Source organism: Gloeophyllum trabeum (genome assembly GCF_000344685.1).
Source record: "Gloeophyllum trabeum ATCC 11539 unplaced genomic scaffold GLOTRscaffold_00018, whole genome shotgun sequence".
Lineage (NCBI taxonomy): Eukaryota > Fungi > Basidiomycota > Agaricomycetes > Gloeophyllales > Gloeophyllaceae > Gloeophyllum > Gloeophyllum trabeum.
Window position 1 is genome coordinate 1 of NW_006920427.1, and position 17,513 is coordinate 17,513.

Genomic DNA, 17,513 nt, shown 5'->3' on the forward strand with positions numbered 1-17,513 from the left:
GGCATGCTTAGTCAGACTCGGTGATCTCGGGGAGACGATTTGTTCCAGCCGTCCTACTATCATTGGGGGGAGTTTGACACGGGTATTGGGTTTGACAAAACGACAAATCGCTCGTAGCTCTTTCCACATCCCATATTCAGCTTCACCAATTGGCATACGTATGAGCATGCATCTACTTTTCATGTCTCTAAGCTCAGAATAATTTATTTCTCCTCGCTTCGTCCGTGAACACACAAAACACGCTGATATACCTGTACTGGGGAATGCATTTGGAGAGATCTCCTGAACGGTGTGTCCCAAAACCTTAGAACAACATAAAGAATACATCCTTACAGTTCTTAACTGCCTGTTCGTCAAGCCCGATATGCACGAGGTGGAGGAATTCCCTTGCTAGACGTCAGGTAGGTGTTTGTCAAACACTCTATCGAGACAGGGCGTGACTGCGGAATCCAAGCGGAGCTTGAATGCGCATTCGCGTGTGCATGCGCCGACGACCCCAGTGGGTCTTGCACTCAATGCTTCCTTGGATAGCACTTACTATACAATCTGTAATTATGTTCTCACAAATAAAATGAGCTGCTGCAGACGATTTTTCCATCCCCTGCTGTAGTATGTGCACAACCGAAGGGCCAGGCGTGTTCAGCCCAGGTGCTCCCGATAGGGAATGCCGTCTGGAGATTGCCGCAGCCGGTGTGACACTTCCGTTACTGATTGTCAAACTCTCCCCCCAGTGTAAGCGAAATCGTGCCGAAACCAGTATTTTGCTGCCGGAATAGTCTGTACACAGGATATCTGTAAGGACGTTTTGATATTATGATAGAACGCGCAATTTTGCATCGACTCGTCAAAACAGCGCCCGAATACGTTTGAATTTGAAGGAGATACGAGCTTAACAATGAAATATTGTCAAACTCCCCCCCAATGATAGTATAGCGTTCTCCTCCTCTTGTTCGTTCTGTATCCGGTAATTCTCATATAATACATTTTCTTACATAATATTTCACTTCTGCCCTAGTAATTAGAGGAGCGCGAACGCTAAGGACGGGTGGTTTAGGAGCCTGGCCAAAGACCAGATCCAAGCTTAAGTACTAGTCCGTCACTGGCACCAATACACGTGACACCGAACATTACACCCAAAATCCCTCCTTGAATTACCCTCTACCATCCACCGTTACCGTCCTAGGCGCGCGAATCCATTCGCCATTAATCGGTCGATCAATACAGGACGAGCGGCAAGTCTCCAGAAGCAGCGTGAGTGTTTCCTAGAAAGATATCGGAACTCCGAAGGAACTGCTTGCACCACAGCTGAACATATCTCTTGACCGGATACTCGGTAGAGCCGCCGTGTGGTTTTCTATGACAACCAGCCACTGCCTCTCATCATCCTATGTAGTTCGTATGCTGCTCAATCAGAAGGGTGCAAACCCGCGCGACGCCGGCTGCATTACAACGTCTAATGGTGGCTTGTCCTGCCGGTGCGCTGCGAATACTGCGACTGATAGCGAGCGAATATGCGCTAAATGATTTAGGCCAAGATAAATCAGTGGTGCATCCCCCTCCGTACCCATGGAATCTATCGAGGCACCTAAGTGGTTCGTTTCCAATGTCCAACAGACATCCCCACTGGGTTGCAAGTCTGCGAGCGGGTGACATCGTATCTGCAAGCAGCTCGTCAGTGAAGTATGAAGTGCTTCGAAAACGTGAAAGACTACTGGAAGATCTGTACGCCTTGGAACCTGAAGCAGAGTATTTCACGCGTTGCTGTGACCGTTTCTGTGACATGGCATCAAGCATCAGATTCAATGCCATTGCCAGTTTGCCACAGATCCTACGCGTCGTGTCACGTGCATAATAAGAAGCGCCTCCGCTCGGCCATCCGTGGGTCTTATCAGTAGTTTTGTGGCGTGTCGTAAGGGCTCTTGTGATTACAAGCTATCAGGGCCCATGGACAGCAGGGATCGCTTATATATGGGACGGTAAACATAGGACAGATCCACCGTTCTCCCTCTAATCCTAAGCTAATGGCTTCAATCCGTGTAGCAGCTGCACGTCTGGCTTCGTCTTTCGACGAGTCGTGTGCCTGGGGTGCAACACCAGATGGCGGAATGAACAGGTTATCCCTAAATGATGACGATAAACGCGTAAGAGAATGGCTGGTAGATCAAGTCAAGGCTTGCGGATGTACCGTCAAGGTGGACAAGATGGGTACATTGTGCCGACAAGCCCCTCTCCGTGTACATGCGGTCTCATGCGCGAATATGCAGGCAATATCTTTGCGACAAGGCCAGGCAAGAACAACGCACTGCCCCCTATTGCCATGGGATCCCATCTCGACACCCAACCGGCGGGAGGTAAATACGACGGTATCGTCGGCGTACTCTCAGGTTTGGAAGTCCTCAGAACGCTGCAAGACAAGCAAGTGGAGACGTACGCACCTGTAGCTCTCGTCAATTGGACGAATGAAGAGGTAAGCTACGGCAGCACTAGTGGCGCGTAATCCGGCTAACAGCGCCTCGAAGGGAGCAAGGTTCCCACCTGCTATGGTAGCTAGTGGGGTCTGGGGCGGGGCCTTCACGCTGGAACACGGGTGCGCTTGGTCTAAGTATCTCAGCTAACGTCCCTCATCAAAGCAGTCATACCCGATCCGACGCGTCGGGGAAGACAATCAAACAGGAACTCGAGCGCATCGGCTTCTTGGGCGATGTCGACTGCTCCTTCGAGGCTAACCCACTCTCTGCTCATTTCGAAATACACATCGAGCAAGGCCCTGCCCTCGAAGCAGAGGATTTGAGAGTGGGAGTCGTCACCGTGAGTCCCCCAACACTCCATCCTAATGATAGGAAACGACTAAGGTCGCACTAAGGGCGTGCAATCCATGAACTGGTACAACGTTGTTCTCCGCGGGCGAGAGCAACATTGCGGAACCACGCCTATGGACATGCGGGCAGACACGTGAGCGCACTGGATTCCTACCCAGGTCACTTGTTATACTATATGTCAGGCTTCTATGCGCGGCGAAGATGATACAAGCCATAAACGCACAAGCGCTGGCCTTGCCCGGCTCTCTCGCATCCGTAGCAGTCATCAATTCCACGCCGCAATCCATCAACACACTCGCAGGCCGCGTGCAGTTCAACATTGATGCGCGCGCATCCTCGGACGCCCTCCTTGCGCAACTGGCGGAACGACTCAAGTCAACGTGTACGGAGATTGCTGAGAAGGACGGCGTCAAGATACAAGTGTGGGACAGGATATGGAAGAGTCCCAAGACCAAGTTCGACGAGAACGCAGTAGATATGGTCCGGAAGAGTGCGCAGGAAGTCGAAGGCGGACGCTTTAAAGATATGATTAGTGGGGCGGGGCATGATTCGTGGGTGTACCCACTTCACCACGGCTCTTCGAGGGGAAGACTGACTTCGCAATGTAGGGTGTACACAGCCAAAAAGGTCCCAACGGCCATGATCTTCATAAGATGCAAAGGAGGAATATCGCACAACCCCGCTGAATTTTCTACTCAAGAGGATATGTAAGTCTGATTCCTGACACACTCTTATTCATGCTAGCTGACCTTCGTGGATGCATCAGTCAAGCGGGGGCGAATGTCCTCTTAGGCGCTGTATTGCGTTATGACGAATACCTAAAGAACACGAGCCAGCAATGAACCACACAAGCTGTTACCTCCGGAGTCATAATCGTGCTGTTGGTACCTGACGTAAACGACGTAGCAGACACCAGCAAGTAATCTAGGTATACAATGGTTATTCTTCTTTGTCAAGAACTTACACAAGAATCGTCCGCGCAAAAGTACTACACATGGGTGTACAGCCCCTTTTCCTTCCTTGCCTTCGTCATAGCTGCGAGCCGTACTCTTAGCTAGGAATCGTGAAGGAAGACGAGGATACGAACCTGCGATAATTGCACTCCCGACACCACTCCCATCCTCCGCATGGTATGTTACGATATTCCTGAGTACGCCCTAGTTAAGCGGAAGAAGACAGTTGAGCGGCGCGAACTACATACCGTCCCTTGTCTCCAAATACATCTATGAGGCCCTCATGGACCCGATCCGCAAAGCCAGGGTATTTCTAGCAAGCGATTTTAGTCACGGTTGGCCATACGACAGACAGACGAACGCACATTGTACAACGACCCGTCCGCACCCACCGCGCACCCCTCGTCGAGGTAGCCCATCTTGCTGACAATCGCCGCAATACCGCACGCGCTGAGTCTCGCAGCCCTCCGGCCAATGAGCTTCGCGAGGGCTCGGAAGAACTGCCGCTCGGCAAGCGTTGTCTCCAGGGCAAAGAAGTGCGTGAAAATGCCGATGATCATCAGCAGCTCGTCCGTGGGGTCGCTGGCACGTCGTTAAGACAAGGCAGGCGCATGAAGAGAAAGACACTGACCTTTCCATGAGCGATAAGAACGCCGTATCGAACGCATAGGACTTCTCGATCTTGTATGTCTCTTGACCGAGGAAAAGCACACCGTCGTCGATAAGCTCGCAGATGACGAGACGCATGATCTCTCCGAGGTATCGTCCGGAGATTAGTTTCTGCGAGAGAGTACTGTTAATTCTAGACAGCTGCGATGCTTTTGCGTTACATACTTCGTATGCTTGTTCGCCTGGCTTGTTGGACGTCTCGTCGACGATCTGGTCGTACTTTGTCCTGGGCAGGTGCTCATGCTCGAACGAGTCGAAGGCGCCCTTCGCGGCCAAGGTACGTTAATCTCGGAGACCACCCATTAACACGAGGCACTCACGTATTCGCAATTGATAGCAATTTCAGCGTCATCCTTGATATTGAGTTCCTTGATTTTCGGAATGTTGGCGACCTTCTCCATGTACGCAGCATTGCACCCCGTCCCGAAGATACACCCTATCTTCGTCTTGGGGTTCACGTAGTGAGAGGCAATGAGTGTGCCGGTCGTGTCGCATGTCAACGAGATAAAGTCTGCGGGGACGTCCTGAGACCGGACTCAGCGCGAAGACATCAAAAGAGAGGACCCAACGCATACGTATTTTTGGAGAGACTTGCGGAACATCTCCGCGACATCATGTCCTTCCGTATTAGGATTCCCGAAGCCTTTCGTCCACCGGATCAGTTCACCGTGGTCGATCCTGTTTTGTCTGTGAAGATGTCAGTATACGCATGGTATGTCCTGTTCCGAGTGCGCGTACGAGCAAGGGTAAGAGAACTAGAGAGCAATTCAATCAATATCGCAGCACCTAAAACGGTTCATATGCACAACGCACAGTGAACCCCAAGGGCAGCTTCTCGCCGGGCTTCAGGTTGATCATGCCCGGCTCTTCCCCAACGTGCTGATCTATGAATGTCTTGAGGCACTCGGCGCAGAAGTCGAATAACTTTTGCCCTTCCTCCTGTTTCTGATCTTCGGTCAGACGATACTTGGATTGTGTGATCTCGAATCTCCCAGCGCCCTGGAGGGTGACGAGACAAACCCGCAGGTTAGTCCCGCCTGCACCACTGTCAGTCCATATATCGAGTTGGACGATGCTACCATGCGCACCGAGATCTACAGCCAGGTACTCTCCCGTTTCGTTCCCTGTCGGCCAACCGAAGACGTACGTCGGGATCATAGGCTGGAGACCAATTCAGCTCCGTAGACCTCCAATTATAGACAGCGGGCGTACCACCGTGTTTCCATGCTTCTCCAAACCGGCCTCAAGCGTATCCTTGAACGCGTCCACAATCATGCGCATCCTCTGCGGCGTTAACGTAAACCTATTCCTCTCAATGTTTCGCTCTTCCCAATATGTCTCCAGCACTCACAAACTCTCATACTTGCGCAGATGATCTGCCATGGTCCTGCAGCACGTTCAGTACGCCATCACCCACGTATAATCCAACTATCCCGACTTTTTGGTCGCATGCGGGAGATCCTCTTCATCCTGCGTTCTGGTATGGAACGCGAGCGTCTGCCCAGTGGGCAGCGTCACCGTACCACTTCCTCGACGAGATGCAGGCATGCTGGGCTAGGTCGACGGCGCAGACGACGACGGGCAAGGGCGCTGATGGCGGAGAGATAGTATGTCTGTTCTTGTCGTCCACCGGGGGGAATCACCCGTGAGAATATAGGTCCCGCCCACTAGTCCACCAGGGATCATGATTCCCACCCGTAGCGTTTCTCCCTTCAATCCCCTCCTCGAGGTGCGCTTCGCAGGCTGCTATGATAGGACTCAAGGGGACTCTAAATGTATGGTTTGAACCTTTGGTATCCATCGCTCAGTTGCAAACTGCTTCATTTGCTTCTAGGTTATAGACAACTCCGGCGCCCTTCTTGTAGAGTGCGTAAACGTTCTGAAGAACAAGGTCAACAACGGCTGGGGCTCCGTGGGCGATGAAATTGTCTGCGTCGTGAAGCGCGCCAGAGCTATATCTGCTGCTCAGCAGGCATCTGCAACCGCAGTCAAAGTGCGGAGAGGAGACGTTCGTCGCGCAGTGATCGTCCGAACAGCGAAGGCAGTTCGGAGACCAGACGGACGACTTGTGAAGTTTGATGACAATGCAGCCGTTTTGCTGAACAACAAGAGGGAGATGCTAGGGACGAGAATAGGTGGTGTCGTGAGTGCTGACTTGCGAATGAAGGGATGGGGCAAAATCGTCAGCTTAGCACCTAAGGTCGAGTCCCATTATTTGAACTGATTCCAACCATTTCTAATCGGAGGCGGCAATAGGTCGTCTAGAGATTTACTAATGGAACATATGCGTATTCTAGTTTTCGTGATTTATTTGGCTTATCTCCTGCCATGACATGTCGCTTCGCCAGACCAGACCCATGCACATGGATGCACCCGCCGGCTGTCATGGGCAGAATCATGCGTACTGAAGAATCTCGCGAGCTTGAACAGAGATGCCATACGCAGGTGCACATTCCACGAGCAGGGTTGCAGGACCTGCGGCGCGAGCGTCCAGCTTGAAGTCCCTAACATACTTGGTCACATTTACGAAGGTACGCCTGGGTCCTTCCGAATAGCTCTTCTAATACTGGCCCATTTGCCGCATGCCTTCCCTGCTGTGGCGGAGTCGTGGCGTCTGAAGGCAGTCGTCAGTGATTCACAGGACAAACGCCCTTTACCTGGCAGCGCAGAATGACAAACATGTTTCACTGCATGGTGTGGCTGCAATGGACGCTTTGTATGCTCACTGCGCAAACACTCTGGTTAGCCTGCTTCCTGTGAACGCGTGCCTCCCGCCACAGTGGGTTGTTTTCGATCAAGCGGTGACCGTCGCCACATATGCCACAAGGGGGGCCACACCTTCAAAGTATAAGAGGGCTCGCAGCTTCGTCTCTCTTTAGTCACTACCACCTTACTATCCCCTTCCCCTATGGAACCAGAAAAACTGCTCGTTGTTCCGGAGGCGCTCACCATAAGTTTCGCCCCTCCCAAACATTGGATCACTCAAGCTCTGGCGTTGAATCAGCACAGGGACGTGTACGACGACATATATTTCCTCCAGGACCCTGGACTACGGAGGATAGATACGCTCTGGGTCGGCCCTGGCCCTCTGCTGTTCTCAGAGGAGCGCGCTGTGTGTACCGATGTCGGTTTACTCATACCCTCTGCGAAGACCGCCTCTGGCCCTACAATGTTGTTTCAACCGGACAAGCCAGCATTTTCCCCAACTTACAGGTACCCAAATGCTATAGTACATATCGACGTACGAACAGTCATCCTATTCCATGGTCTTGAGGAATTCGCTAACCTGTCCTGCTAGTGGCTGGGATATCCACCGTGCACCATTGAAGTGCCATGCAGACCAAAAGTATCCAGACGCCAGCTACTTGCAGCAGTCGCCGGTGTCGTGGAGGAATTCATCCTACGTGCAGAGGTTCGTGCGCCGTTCGGCGCTTCCTACCTCGAAAGGATACGTGCTTATTTCTGATGGGCAGGGAATGCAGATTGATCAGTTGTACCGCAGCATAAATCCGGATGCAGCCATGGAAGCCTGCAGGGGGCGATCTCTCGTTCAGAGAATGGGCATTGCCGGCTTGGTTAACTGCAGGGGCCCAGTGTGGCAGCCGGTGCTGTACTTCATCAACCCTTTGTAATGCGCTGAGAGATGCGGATCGTATTAGTACGACAATCTACGTTGCCATGTTTCTCTTCACCTTTCTATTTCTTATCGCATATGTATATGTACGCCTGTGCCTACCTGGTCATCATATCTTATTGTAATTTCCAATCTCCGCCTTTCCCTCATTTTCCGACTGCAGTATTTCGGACAGTTGCTCAAGGTCCTTTACTGTGACTGCTGGCTTCGGCGCCACAAGGGATGCCAACTCCTCTCGCCCTTCAAGCGTGCCTTCACGACGAACCCAAGCTGTGGCCATCCCAAGCAAGGCTGATGGCTCCAAACATTTATAAGCTGCCGTACTGACCACCAGTATTTCTCCAGGAGTCGCTTGGAACGAATCCGCACACTTTGCAATCACGGCGTTATAAATGTCGTCCTTGGCCATGCAAATACCCTCAGCCGAGGATGTCTCGACAATGGCGTCAAATCGTATGGCAGTCTCCAGCTGCGGTTGTACGTGCGAGAACGTATCGGGATCGACGTTCGGGAGTGCGACAAGCCGGTACCCGCGCGCTTGAAGCCGTCGCAGCGTGTCACTGACTTCGGGCCATAGCCTCCAAGTGAATACAGCGGTGGCGTCCCATTTACCTATGTCCGCTATGCCGGCGGGGATGACATCCCGTATCGCGGCCATGATGACCTCGCTATATGGCGCTCCTGGTGTCTTCCGGATACGCAACGCTTCTTGCTCGATGTACCTGTCAAGGATATCGGGAATGGGGTATGCTATGGGGATGTCGGTGTCCTTTGCGATGGAGCGCACCATATCGGAGAGACCTCCCTCCCGATCCTATACAGTGTGGTTGGACACGAAGAGTAGAACTACATCTTGCGAGACTCACGATCAGACTACCATAAATATCGAAGCAGATTACGCGTATAGCGGACAAGTCAGCTTCATTGAGATCCAAGCCCTCCTGCTCAGGAGCCTCTGGGAGCTCCGGTTCCCAGTCTTCGTCGTTGTCGTCATCGTCCCAGCCTACAGGACCAGGGACATCCTCGGGCTTGATGACGATGGTGGCAGGCACGTCTCCCCCAATCACAGCGGTCAGGGAGCATAACTCCGCGGCACTTGAACCTTTCACAGCATCCTCTGGCGTACCGCCGCTGCCCTTTGTAAAGGCGGAGAATTCCGAAACAGAAATACTTTCCGTCTGCGTGACACTGCTTAGAAAAATAGTCAAGAGAGGGATGTCGGACGCTACCTTGTGATATTCTCTCACTAAATTGATCACAGCAGAGGCTCCACGCCACGAGTAGTCGCTGATTATTCTGGCTCCGGCAGAAAATGACCAACTGAATCCATACGCGAACCAGTGAAAACGACTCACCGCTCCATCTTTTCCAGGTCATCGTAGGGTGCAGCTAGCGATGATGATATGTCCAAAGTTTCGATGCCGGACAGCTCGATCTCGGCAGTGAATGGCCTGTTCATAGTTTCTGTATGCGTTGGCCCGCTGAACGTATCCCAGTCTGGTGCGACCGGCTCGTCAGTACCAGTTCTCCCTTTCCTCTTCCGTTCTTCTGCAATCCATGCGGACAAATTCGTATAATCTTCGTCCATATACTGTACGAGCCGATTTCTATCCTCTTCTGCAACGACATACTGCGATGCACTAGAAGGGATACCGGGCTGTGCCTTGATAGTGACGAATGAGGTGGTATGCACGTATAAGTTTCCCGGAGACGGCAAGGACGGTTCTATACGGATGGCAGGTCGATGGCCATCTTGGTTTGGCCAGATCGCCACGTAGAAAGGTGATTCTTCTGGGGGTCTTAAGCTAGAGATTATAGCTAAACACTCGGCGGGGAAATGGAAAGGAGGCACAAGGTCCTCGGCCGGAAATTTAATGGCCGCGAAAGTATGCATATCGACCTTTCCTGCTACTTTACTAGCGTGCGTGGATCCCAGCCAGTCCAGCGCTGTGCCCGAGAATCTGGCACACACCAGAGGATAAGGAGATGAGGTGCTCATGTTGGAGGTCTTGGAGTCTCAGTTGAACGAAGGGAAGAGACAGACGAGAAGAATCACTCAAGAGCAGCTTCAGATGAGACGGATGGTTCTATCACTGCGGATGTGAATTTCAGTGGGAAAGTATGCACCAGCCAACGGATTCTCGAGGACCTCACTGATCGCCGCACCCGACCTCGCCGACGACGGCGACAGCTTAAGGTAAATTGAAAAATGCCCAGAGAAATAATAGAAGAGATTGTGGGTCCCTCAGCGGCATGTCGTGAAGAGTGACGATAAGAGTAACAAACTTCCTCAGACTCACTGGCAGAAGGCCCGGGTGACACAGGGCTGATTCAGACACCGCACTATAGTTAGTGGTTCTGAAGCTGGGTTCTGATGCCGGTTTCCCACGACGGTATGCTCCGACTGCTCATGCATGTTCAAGTTTATGCGCTGCCGGACAAAATGACGACTGTCACATTCCTTTTCTCTCCCGACTCAAAAACCGCGAACCGCAATATCGATGAGCGGACGATTAACCTATGTAACTACACTGCCATCGTCGGAATGCACTATAGGATGGTGCTTCCCATCTAGTGTCAAGTGACTCAGGTCAGGACATCCGCGAAAATTAATACCGGCTTTTTTGGCGGCGCTTCACTGTCGACTTCCCGCTTCCTGGTGTGCGGAATCATATCTACAGTGAGTGAAATGACCTCTGAGGAGATGATTCGTCAAGCGCCTGTCCGCCACCATTGTGCAGTTGTAGGTCCCCATTACACAATGTGCCTCGACATTATGTACATTTCTGATTACTTGGCGCCTACGAGGTGGGACGACTCATTGGCAGATACTCTCATCTCTCAAGTTAACCTTTCTCTCCTCGCAGATAACTCCCCCTTCATGCATGCACGACGTCCAGGTATAATCCTTCGGAATTTTCTTACTGCTTTTAGGCGTGATCCGTCAGTCGTCCAGACGCCCGTATAATTGCCGTTCGACTTGCTCCGTTTCTGAGATGCTTTGTTCTGCATGTGCCCCTTTCTTGTCCACCGACGCCCACATTTCTTCGGCGTTGATGAAGAGGGGTGACGTACCTGTTGAATCCAAGCAACTATGCTGCACCTAGGACTCATCGAATCCTTATTTTCAAGCCTGCAGTCGTTCTTGCATTGTGATCAAGATAGAACTCACCTTGAAGATGTTGTATTCTGGCTGGCGACCACCTCGGGAGGTAGTCACCATGCGCCTCAGATGCTACTCCTTAGGAGGGTATAAATGTTCGCGGGCATGAGGGTATGTGCTCCCCAGAATATTTACCCTCTCTCACGTCTCCTTAGCCCTCTTTACAACACGAGCATGAGTCACTACCTCTCGCCCGTCGTGCCTACTCCACACCATACGGCTCATTCATTGCCCAACGGTCTCCGGTTTCGAGAAGGCCAAGTCGTTAAGCTTCGACCCTCGAGACCGGCTTTTGCCCAGTCTTCGGGATCCTGGCGGGGACCCGCTCCCTACGAGAGGCCTTGCGTGGTCACCAGGACTGATCAGCACCGTCTATATATTGCTCCAATTCTGGGAGCCAGACAAAACCATCACACTAGGCGATGGGGTCCGAAACCCCGTGTAAGCTTATGGTCCATTCAACGTAGAATCTCGTACTCATAACCGAGTGATCTAGATGGTGCACGATTGGTGGAATCCTGTGAACATGATCAACTTCGCTGGCCCCCCTGAGGATAGGTGCAGGCTACGGCGCCCTCCCATTGATATTTCTATCAATCGCCAAAATGCACAATTTCTCCCGTTCACGCTTAAGCCCAGTTACGTTTGGGTCGGCGACAGTGGAGAGCCTTTCAACCACACAGACGTTAATGCGAACACTGTCCAGTCCGTGGAATATGTCTACGGCCCTCGACCCAATGCGCTTCCAATGATGCGAGCGCAGCAGGAGATTTGTAGGTAGTTCCCTCTGTAGGTAATGGCTACCGTTGACCAGTATCACTGTTTCAGGGCAGCAGCGTCGCCGGCCTCCCTACTGACTGATCTGCCTGCAGAGCCATATCATTGGGGGACAATGTTATTAGGGACCACACGACAGAGTCGTAACTCTAGAGCCTGACTACTAGTATAGTATTTTTCTCATGAATTGCTATGCGTCGATTACTTCATAGCGAAATTTATCATGCCGATCTTTTGACCCTAACCTTGGGTGAGAATTCCTTGTGACTGATATGGACAAGAAGAACCAGATCGTTACGTTCATCAAACCATACTTGAAGACCGCCGTACATACATATATCATGGAGAGCCCGTGCATCTCCGAACGAGCGTACACCACTATCATAACCTAGGTCCGTTTTCATGCTGCCGTCCGTGGGGTTCACTGTACCACGTTGGAGAGTGAATGGCCTCTGGGAGTTTACCGACAGCCTGGGGTCAGGTAGCTTTGGTATGCCAGCCTTACTTGTCCGCATAATTCTTCTCTCATCTTCTACGCAGGCGAGGTCTTCGCTGCCAGGCAGCTCCTGACGGGCGGTGAGGTGGCCGTGAAGATGGAGCGCGCAGCGAGTAAATACAGAACAGCTGTTCTTCCCTATGAAGCTGCGGTTTACAGGCAGCTGCAAGGATGCTTCGGCATCCCGCGCCTACGGTGGTCGGGCGAGGAGAAAGGCGCCAACTTCATCGTGATCGATATGTTAGGACCGAATCTGGAGCACTTGAAGCGCTTCTGCCGCGGAACGTTCACGCTGAAGACAGTACTCATGCTCGCCGACCAGATGGTAACGAACTACCTCACGATATCTGTGTTCTCAAGAGGATCACTGACGGGTATTCCCGTGGTTGCAGATCACACGAGTGGAGACCGTCCATTCCGGAGGGCTGGTGTGTCGGGACCTGATGCCCGACAACTTTGCGATAGGCCGTGGCAAGTGGGGGAATCTTGTCCATTTATTCGACTTCGGCCTGGCAAAGCTTTACCTTGACCCGCACACCGGAGAACATATACCGCTCAAGGACGGAAAAGAGGGCATGGGCGCCCCGCGGTTCGTCAGTGTGAATGTACACCTCGGATACGGTGAGTCTGATCACTGGTCATGCTGCATATAGAAACAATCCGCCTTACGGATACATGTCAACGGTGATTAGAGCAAAGTCGACGAGATGATCTGCAAGCGCTTGGACTCATCTTCATCTACCTGTTGAAGGGGAGTCTACCGTGGCAAGGCATCTACGCTCCTATCATAGAGGCTAAACTCAAGCGCATCGGGGAAATGAAAGCGCTGGATAACAGGGCGATGAAGGAAGCGCTTACCGACTGCCCTCCGGAATTCACAACATACATGGAATACTGTTACGGCCTGGAATTCACACAGCAGCCCGACTACGACTATGTCAAACGCCTCTTCAGAGACGTCATGTCGCGCCATGGATGGGAGTACGACTCGATCTGGGACTGGTCGGAGGGAGTCGAGACGGAAACCGGTAATCTCCTCCCTGAGAAATACAAGATATAATTAAAGCTGGAGACACCGGGTGTTCCTGGAATAACCATTTTCGAAAAGATACTGCTGGCAGAGGAGAGAAGAGCGGTTGACGAAAGATTTACCTTGTAGTATGTATTACATCGCTCAGGTAAAAGCAAGGGATGGAAACCCAATAGAAACCGTCACTGCACCCACTGGAGCCGGCAATGGCAGTACCCGGTGGCAAGTCCGCGGCCTCCGGAACCTCCTCTTCACGATGAACTTCAGACCTCTATGCTCGCGTATGCGTCCCTATGCGGCTTCAGCATTTGGACTGGGCGGTATCTTCTTCGCTCCAAACCGAAAGGTTTCTACGAATGCAACGAAGTATATTCTGAGATCGCCACCTTCCAGTGCTCCACGCGAAGTACCAACGCCTTTGGTATTTCTGTCAGCGAGCGCCTGGGATAAGGACTCGGCCGCTGGGTTAGATTTCAATTCATATGAAAGAAAGAGCATGATACCAAGGACTGGGCGGCAGGATGACCAGTTTCGCGTCGATTTTGGCGGAGAAGGGCTACACATGCTTAGAAATCGATCTAGCCAAGCCTGACACCGTAAGCACGTCTGAAGCGCTTATGCATCACTTCGAAGAAGGTGAGTCGTCATTGTATTATCAGCTGTAGTTACTGCACATATGGCAGAGTTGCGCTCGCACATCCGTCTCGCCGCCATCCCCTTCGCACCCGTCCTTGTATCTCGCTCTTCGGGCACCTTGATCGCGCAGACGTATATCTCTTCGAATCCTGCTCGTGGTCTCATTATGATATCGCCTCCCCCCAACAACAATTCTGTTTCTAAATCACTGCTCCCTACACCCCTGGAAGAGTTCAATTACGAGCCGAAGTTCCCTATTGCTGTCCTGGGAGCGAAGGAGGATCTACAGAGGTGGAGACATGACAGTCGGCTAGGACAATACGGTATGGTTGATATCTTTGAGGTAGACGATACGGAGGGACAGGATAGCTTGTCCAAGATGGAGGTATGGATGGACGAGATCGGGATCTAACCAGTGGTGAGCGCCATTTCCCTTCCCCGCTTTGATTCTGTCTGCGACCTCGTCTCCACCATTCCTGTAGCGAGCCTGATTAGATGACCAGAAGGCTCGGTTTTTCATTGTGAGACGAAAGAATCATTCCCCAACTCTGCCTACTTGTCTTGTCCTGAGCGTTTGATTTTGTCGAGTACGATAGACGTTGCAAGGTGCGTATGCACCTTTTCGAGAGTAAATATGACATCGCGGGACTGCTGGCCCGGCTACATCTCAACCTACAGCAGTGGATGACAGGAACTCTGCGAACCGAGCTCTATTCGCTATATCTTTTCGCTCGTTCTCTGGGTGCTGGCGACTTCATTAGATCATATCGAGACAGAATGGCAACCATCACTTATTTGGACCGCTAGTTTATTCTAGGCTGACTATAAGATCGGCCAAGCAGCTGCAGTACTTGCGAGCGTACGCTGGGCTGCGCGGGATTGGCTGGTGCCATCAGTCCGGATGACCCCGATTGTTTTGGTGTCCGCCGTGGGTCCTCGCGGACTATTCCTCGGACTCTGTAACATCGAGCTTCGATGTCTCAGTTGCCCTTGTCTTGCCTTTGTCTTCTATTAGGTTCCTGACAACCTGTACCAAGGAAGGCCGAGGTACGCTCTCATTAAATATCTGTAATCCAAGCTCCCCGTGCAACAACAGCGAATTGTGGAACAATCGTCTGAGGCTCAAGTTCACGACTGGTGCAGCGGACAGACCGCTGGCCTAATCAAGGGCAAGCGCAGACAACGCCACCCTGCTTGCACAGATCCTCGAGCTCGCGATCGAGCAGATGCATGACATGGTGTCTTCTGGTTGATAGCGCTTCCACGTGCCACGAGATCTGCTTATTGTTCGGCGCAGTACATTGACCCTAGTTTAGTATGAAATCGACCTTCGCCCGACACCTCTGTCTTATAATGCCTCGCCCGACGTCCAAGATCCACGTATACCGGATCGCCCACCATGCATCGCTGCCTGCGTATGACAGAGATCATACACTGCATAGCTGAAACTATATGGTTAGAAAAACGGACCGACGATGACTGGGAGCTCCCTGATGCTCTAAGATCAGGCCCTGACGAGGATCTGTACGCCCTTGCCAGAACGTGCAGGGCATTCTTGGAGCCTGCATTGGACGCCCTGTGGCGAACCCAATTCCATCTCGGGAACCTTGTGAAGTGCATGCCTGAAGACCTGTGGGACCTCGATGACTCGCAGGAGCGCAGGCCAGTACGTCTATAGGCTTTCTTCAAATATCCAGCAACCCAGCTGACGCTGCGATATAGTTTTTCGTGAGAACGCCCCTCCCAACGGAATGGGAGCGATTCGATTATTATGCGAGGAAAGTGAAAGCCATCGTTATCGGGTCCGAATTTGACCACGAAGACCTCATCGCGGACGTCTGCGCGCGGGGGAAGAATCCCTTGTTCCCTAAACTGTGCGCCGTTAACATGTGGCTCGTTTCCGATACGTTCTCGTACTTGCCATTCTTCCTGACCCATCATGTGCGCCAAGTCCGCATTTATGTGAAGTGCGAGTGGTCCGGGAGAGGCCTGAACCGCTTCCTCGATTTCTTGCAACAACGGACTTCGAGGGTGGAATCTGTACGTCTCGAATATGAGGAGGATGTAGACGTGCCGTACGCTCCTCTGTCTGACTTCGTCACTCCTCTCGAATGCCTAAACACGTTCGAGTGGGACATCCCGTTGCCCTGGACGGACGTATGGGAGCTCGCGAAACTGCCGAATCTCCATACTCTGAAGCTGACAGTCAAGGATCCCGCTGTCAACCTGCACGGCTCCCCTTTACTTCCCTTCCCGGCACTGCTGGATCTCGACCTTACAATGGAGACTATGGAAGGCTGCCTGAATTTCCTGGATGCTCTCCGGCACCGCCCCTTACATTCGCTCGTGATAGAGGGCGATCGCACAGCACTGGACGACATCCCTTCCCTAATACAGTATCTCTCCCAGCCTCGCCTAACCGAATCGCTGAAAATCATAGTCATAAACGGTACCCTCGACGCTTTGTGGGTCCCAATACCATTCGAACGCTTTCGGCCCCTTCTTTTACTCAAACACCTCGAAGATTTCAGCTTCCGTCTGCAGTGCAAGTTCATAGCGGGGGACAAGGAACTGATAGAAATGGCCCAGGCATGGCCGCATCTGCGATGCCTCATCCTGGGTTACTCCCCGATGTACCACGAACCCGGCTTCACGCTCAACGGCCTCGCACAGCTCGTGAGACTCTGCCCTTGCCTGAATGACATCAGCATCCCCATCAACGCTGACATCTCAGAGTATGAACCCCTTCCGGTTGCGGAGCGAGAGCTGTACAACGGAAAGGTGACGATGCTGGCATTCGGGCGGTCGAAGGTTGGGGACCCGGTGTCGGTGGCGATGTTTCTATCGAGGCTGTTCCCGAACGTGAAGTTGGTTACCGGGCACGATGAGGCAGGAGGGTCCGCGGCATGGGATAAAGTCAGAGACTATGCCAAAGCATTCGCATCCGTGCGTCGCGAAGAGAGATTGTTGTGGAGAACACCTGCATAGCGCTGGGTGCGGTACAGGTTCCGGTTGAGTTATGGGTTCTTTTGGTCCATATCATAATCGAGGGTAAGCTTTCCACCAGTCTCCGAGACTGCTTGCTAATATATGCTAAGCAGAGAACATTCTGCGACCGTCGACGGGCTGAATGTGCACTGAATCTGTATCATCAGTTTCAGTACCACTGATTCTTGTGTATCATCAATCGACGAAATAGATTTGACCTCCGACTATGTCTTCCGAGGGATGAAACCTACGTAGATGCTCAGCCGTATGACGCATGATCTCGAATCTTCCTTCCAGGAGGGCAAGGTCCAACAATATCTCCGTCAGACTAGTGAGCTACAAATCACG

At 52.1% G+C, this 17,513-nt stretch overlaps 8 protein-coding genes across 8 annotated transcripts; 6 read left to right on the forward strand and 2 right to left on the reverse strand.

Annotated features, from left to right (window-relative positions):
* Positions 1-2,021: 2,021 nt before the first annotated feature.
* Positions 2,022-3,661, forward strand: GLOTRDRAFT_49989 (N-carbamoyl-L-amino acid hydrolase; the record flags this gene model as incomplete). The annotated part of the gene is made up of 8 exons (XM_007872438.1): positions 2,022-2,205; positions 2,265-2,467; positions 2,520-2,587; positions 2,634-2,808; positions 2,864-2,952; positions 3,002-3,370; positions 3,428-3,526; positions 3,586-3,661. The coding sequence occupies 8 exons, from the start codon at positions 2,022-2,024 to the stop codon at positions 3,659-3,661; spliced, it is 1,263 nt and encodes a 420-aa protein (XP_007870629.1).
* GLOTRDRAFT_141263 (hexokinase) lies at positions 3,502-6,055 on the reverse strand. The gene is made up of 15 exons (XM_007872452.1): positions 5,880-6,055; positions 5,793-5,828; positions 5,654-5,744; positions 5,530-5,602; positions 5,255-5,478; positions 5,180-5,196; positions 5,017-5,128; positions 4,762-4,965; positions 4,607-4,705; positions 4,404-4,552; positions 4,138-4,354; positions 4,021-4,085; positions 3,907-3,965; positions 3,569-3,854; positions 3,502-3,510 (listed from the first exon to the last, which is right to left on the reverse strand). Exons 1-14 carry the CDS (start codon positions 5,987-5,989, stop codon positions 3,808-3,810), a joined length of 1,503 nt encoding a protein of 500 aa, XP_007870643.1. The 5' UTR covers positions 5,990-6,055; the 3' UTR covers positions 3,502-3,510; positions 3,569-3,807.
* A 109-nt stretch (positions 6,056-6,164) lies between these two features.
* Positions 6,165-6,802, forward strand: GLOTRDRAFT_81809 (ribosomal protein L14). Its single transcript, XM_007872453.1, has 3 exons — positions 6,165-6,216; positions 6,276-6,641; positions 6,698-6,802. Exons 1-3 carry the CDS (start codon positions 6,190-6,192, stop codon positions 6,704-6,706), a joined length of 402 nt encoding a protein of 133 aa, XP_007870644.1. The 5' UTR covers positions 6,165-6,189; the 3' UTR covers positions 6,707-6,802.
* A 1,382-nt stretch (positions 6,803-8,184) lies between these two features.
* On the reverse strand, positions 8,185-10,074 carry GLOTRDRAFT_133492 (uncharacterized protein; the record flags this gene model as incomplete). The annotated part of the gene is made up of 3 exons (XM_007872454.1): positions 8,185-8,889; positions 8,942-9,371; positions 9,431-10,074. 3 exons carry the CDS (start codon positions 10,072-10,074, stop codon positions 8,185-8,187), a joined length of 1,779 nt encoding a protein of 592 aa, XP_007870645.1.
* A 2,343-nt stretch (positions 10,075-12,417) lies between these two features.
* Positions 12,418-13,571, forward strand: GLOTRDRAFT_108391 (casein kinase-like protein I isoform epsilon CKIe; the record flags this gene model as incomplete). The annotated part of the gene is made up of 4 exons (XM_007872455.1): positions 12,418-12,505; positions 12,556-12,836; positions 12,904-13,132; positions 13,204-13,571. The coding sequence occupies 4 exons, from the start codon at positions 12,418-12,420 to the stop codon at positions 13,569-13,571; spliced, it is 966 nt and encodes a 321-aa protein (XP_007870646.1).
* Positions 13,572-13,824: 253 nt separating this feature from the next.
* On the forward strand, positions 13,825-14,589 carry GLOTRDRAFT_49968 (uncharacterized protein; the record flags this gene model as incomplete). Its single annotated transcript, XM_007872437.1, has 3 exons — positions 13,825-14,006; positions 14,062-14,177; positions 14,225-14,589. 3 exons carry the CDS (start codon positions 13,825-13,827, stop codon positions 14,587-14,589), a joined length of 663 nt encoding a protein of 220 aa, XP_007870628.1.
* A 1,197-nt stretch (positions 14,590-15,786) lies between these two features.
* Positions 15,787-16,697, forward strand: GLOTRDRAFT_112577 (uncharacterized protein; the record flags this gene model as incomplete). Its single annotated transcript, XM_007872456.1, has 2 exons — positions 15,787-15,843; positions 15,900-16,697. Coding segments are annotated over exons 1-2 (846 nt in total), but the record flags the coding sequence as incomplete, so codon positions are not given.
* Positions 16,662-17,367, forward strand: GLOTRDRAFT_118162 (uncharacterized protein). The gene is made up of 2 exons (XM_007872457.1): positions 16,662-17,228; positions 17,279-17,367. Exon 1 carries the CDS (start codon positions 16,758-16,760, stop codon positions 17,163-17,165), a length of 408 nt encoding a protein of 135 aa, XP_007870648.1. The 5' UTR covers positions 16,662-16,757; the 3' UTR covers positions 17,166-17,228; positions 17,279-17,367.
* Positions 17,368-17,513: the final 146 nt, after the last annotated feature.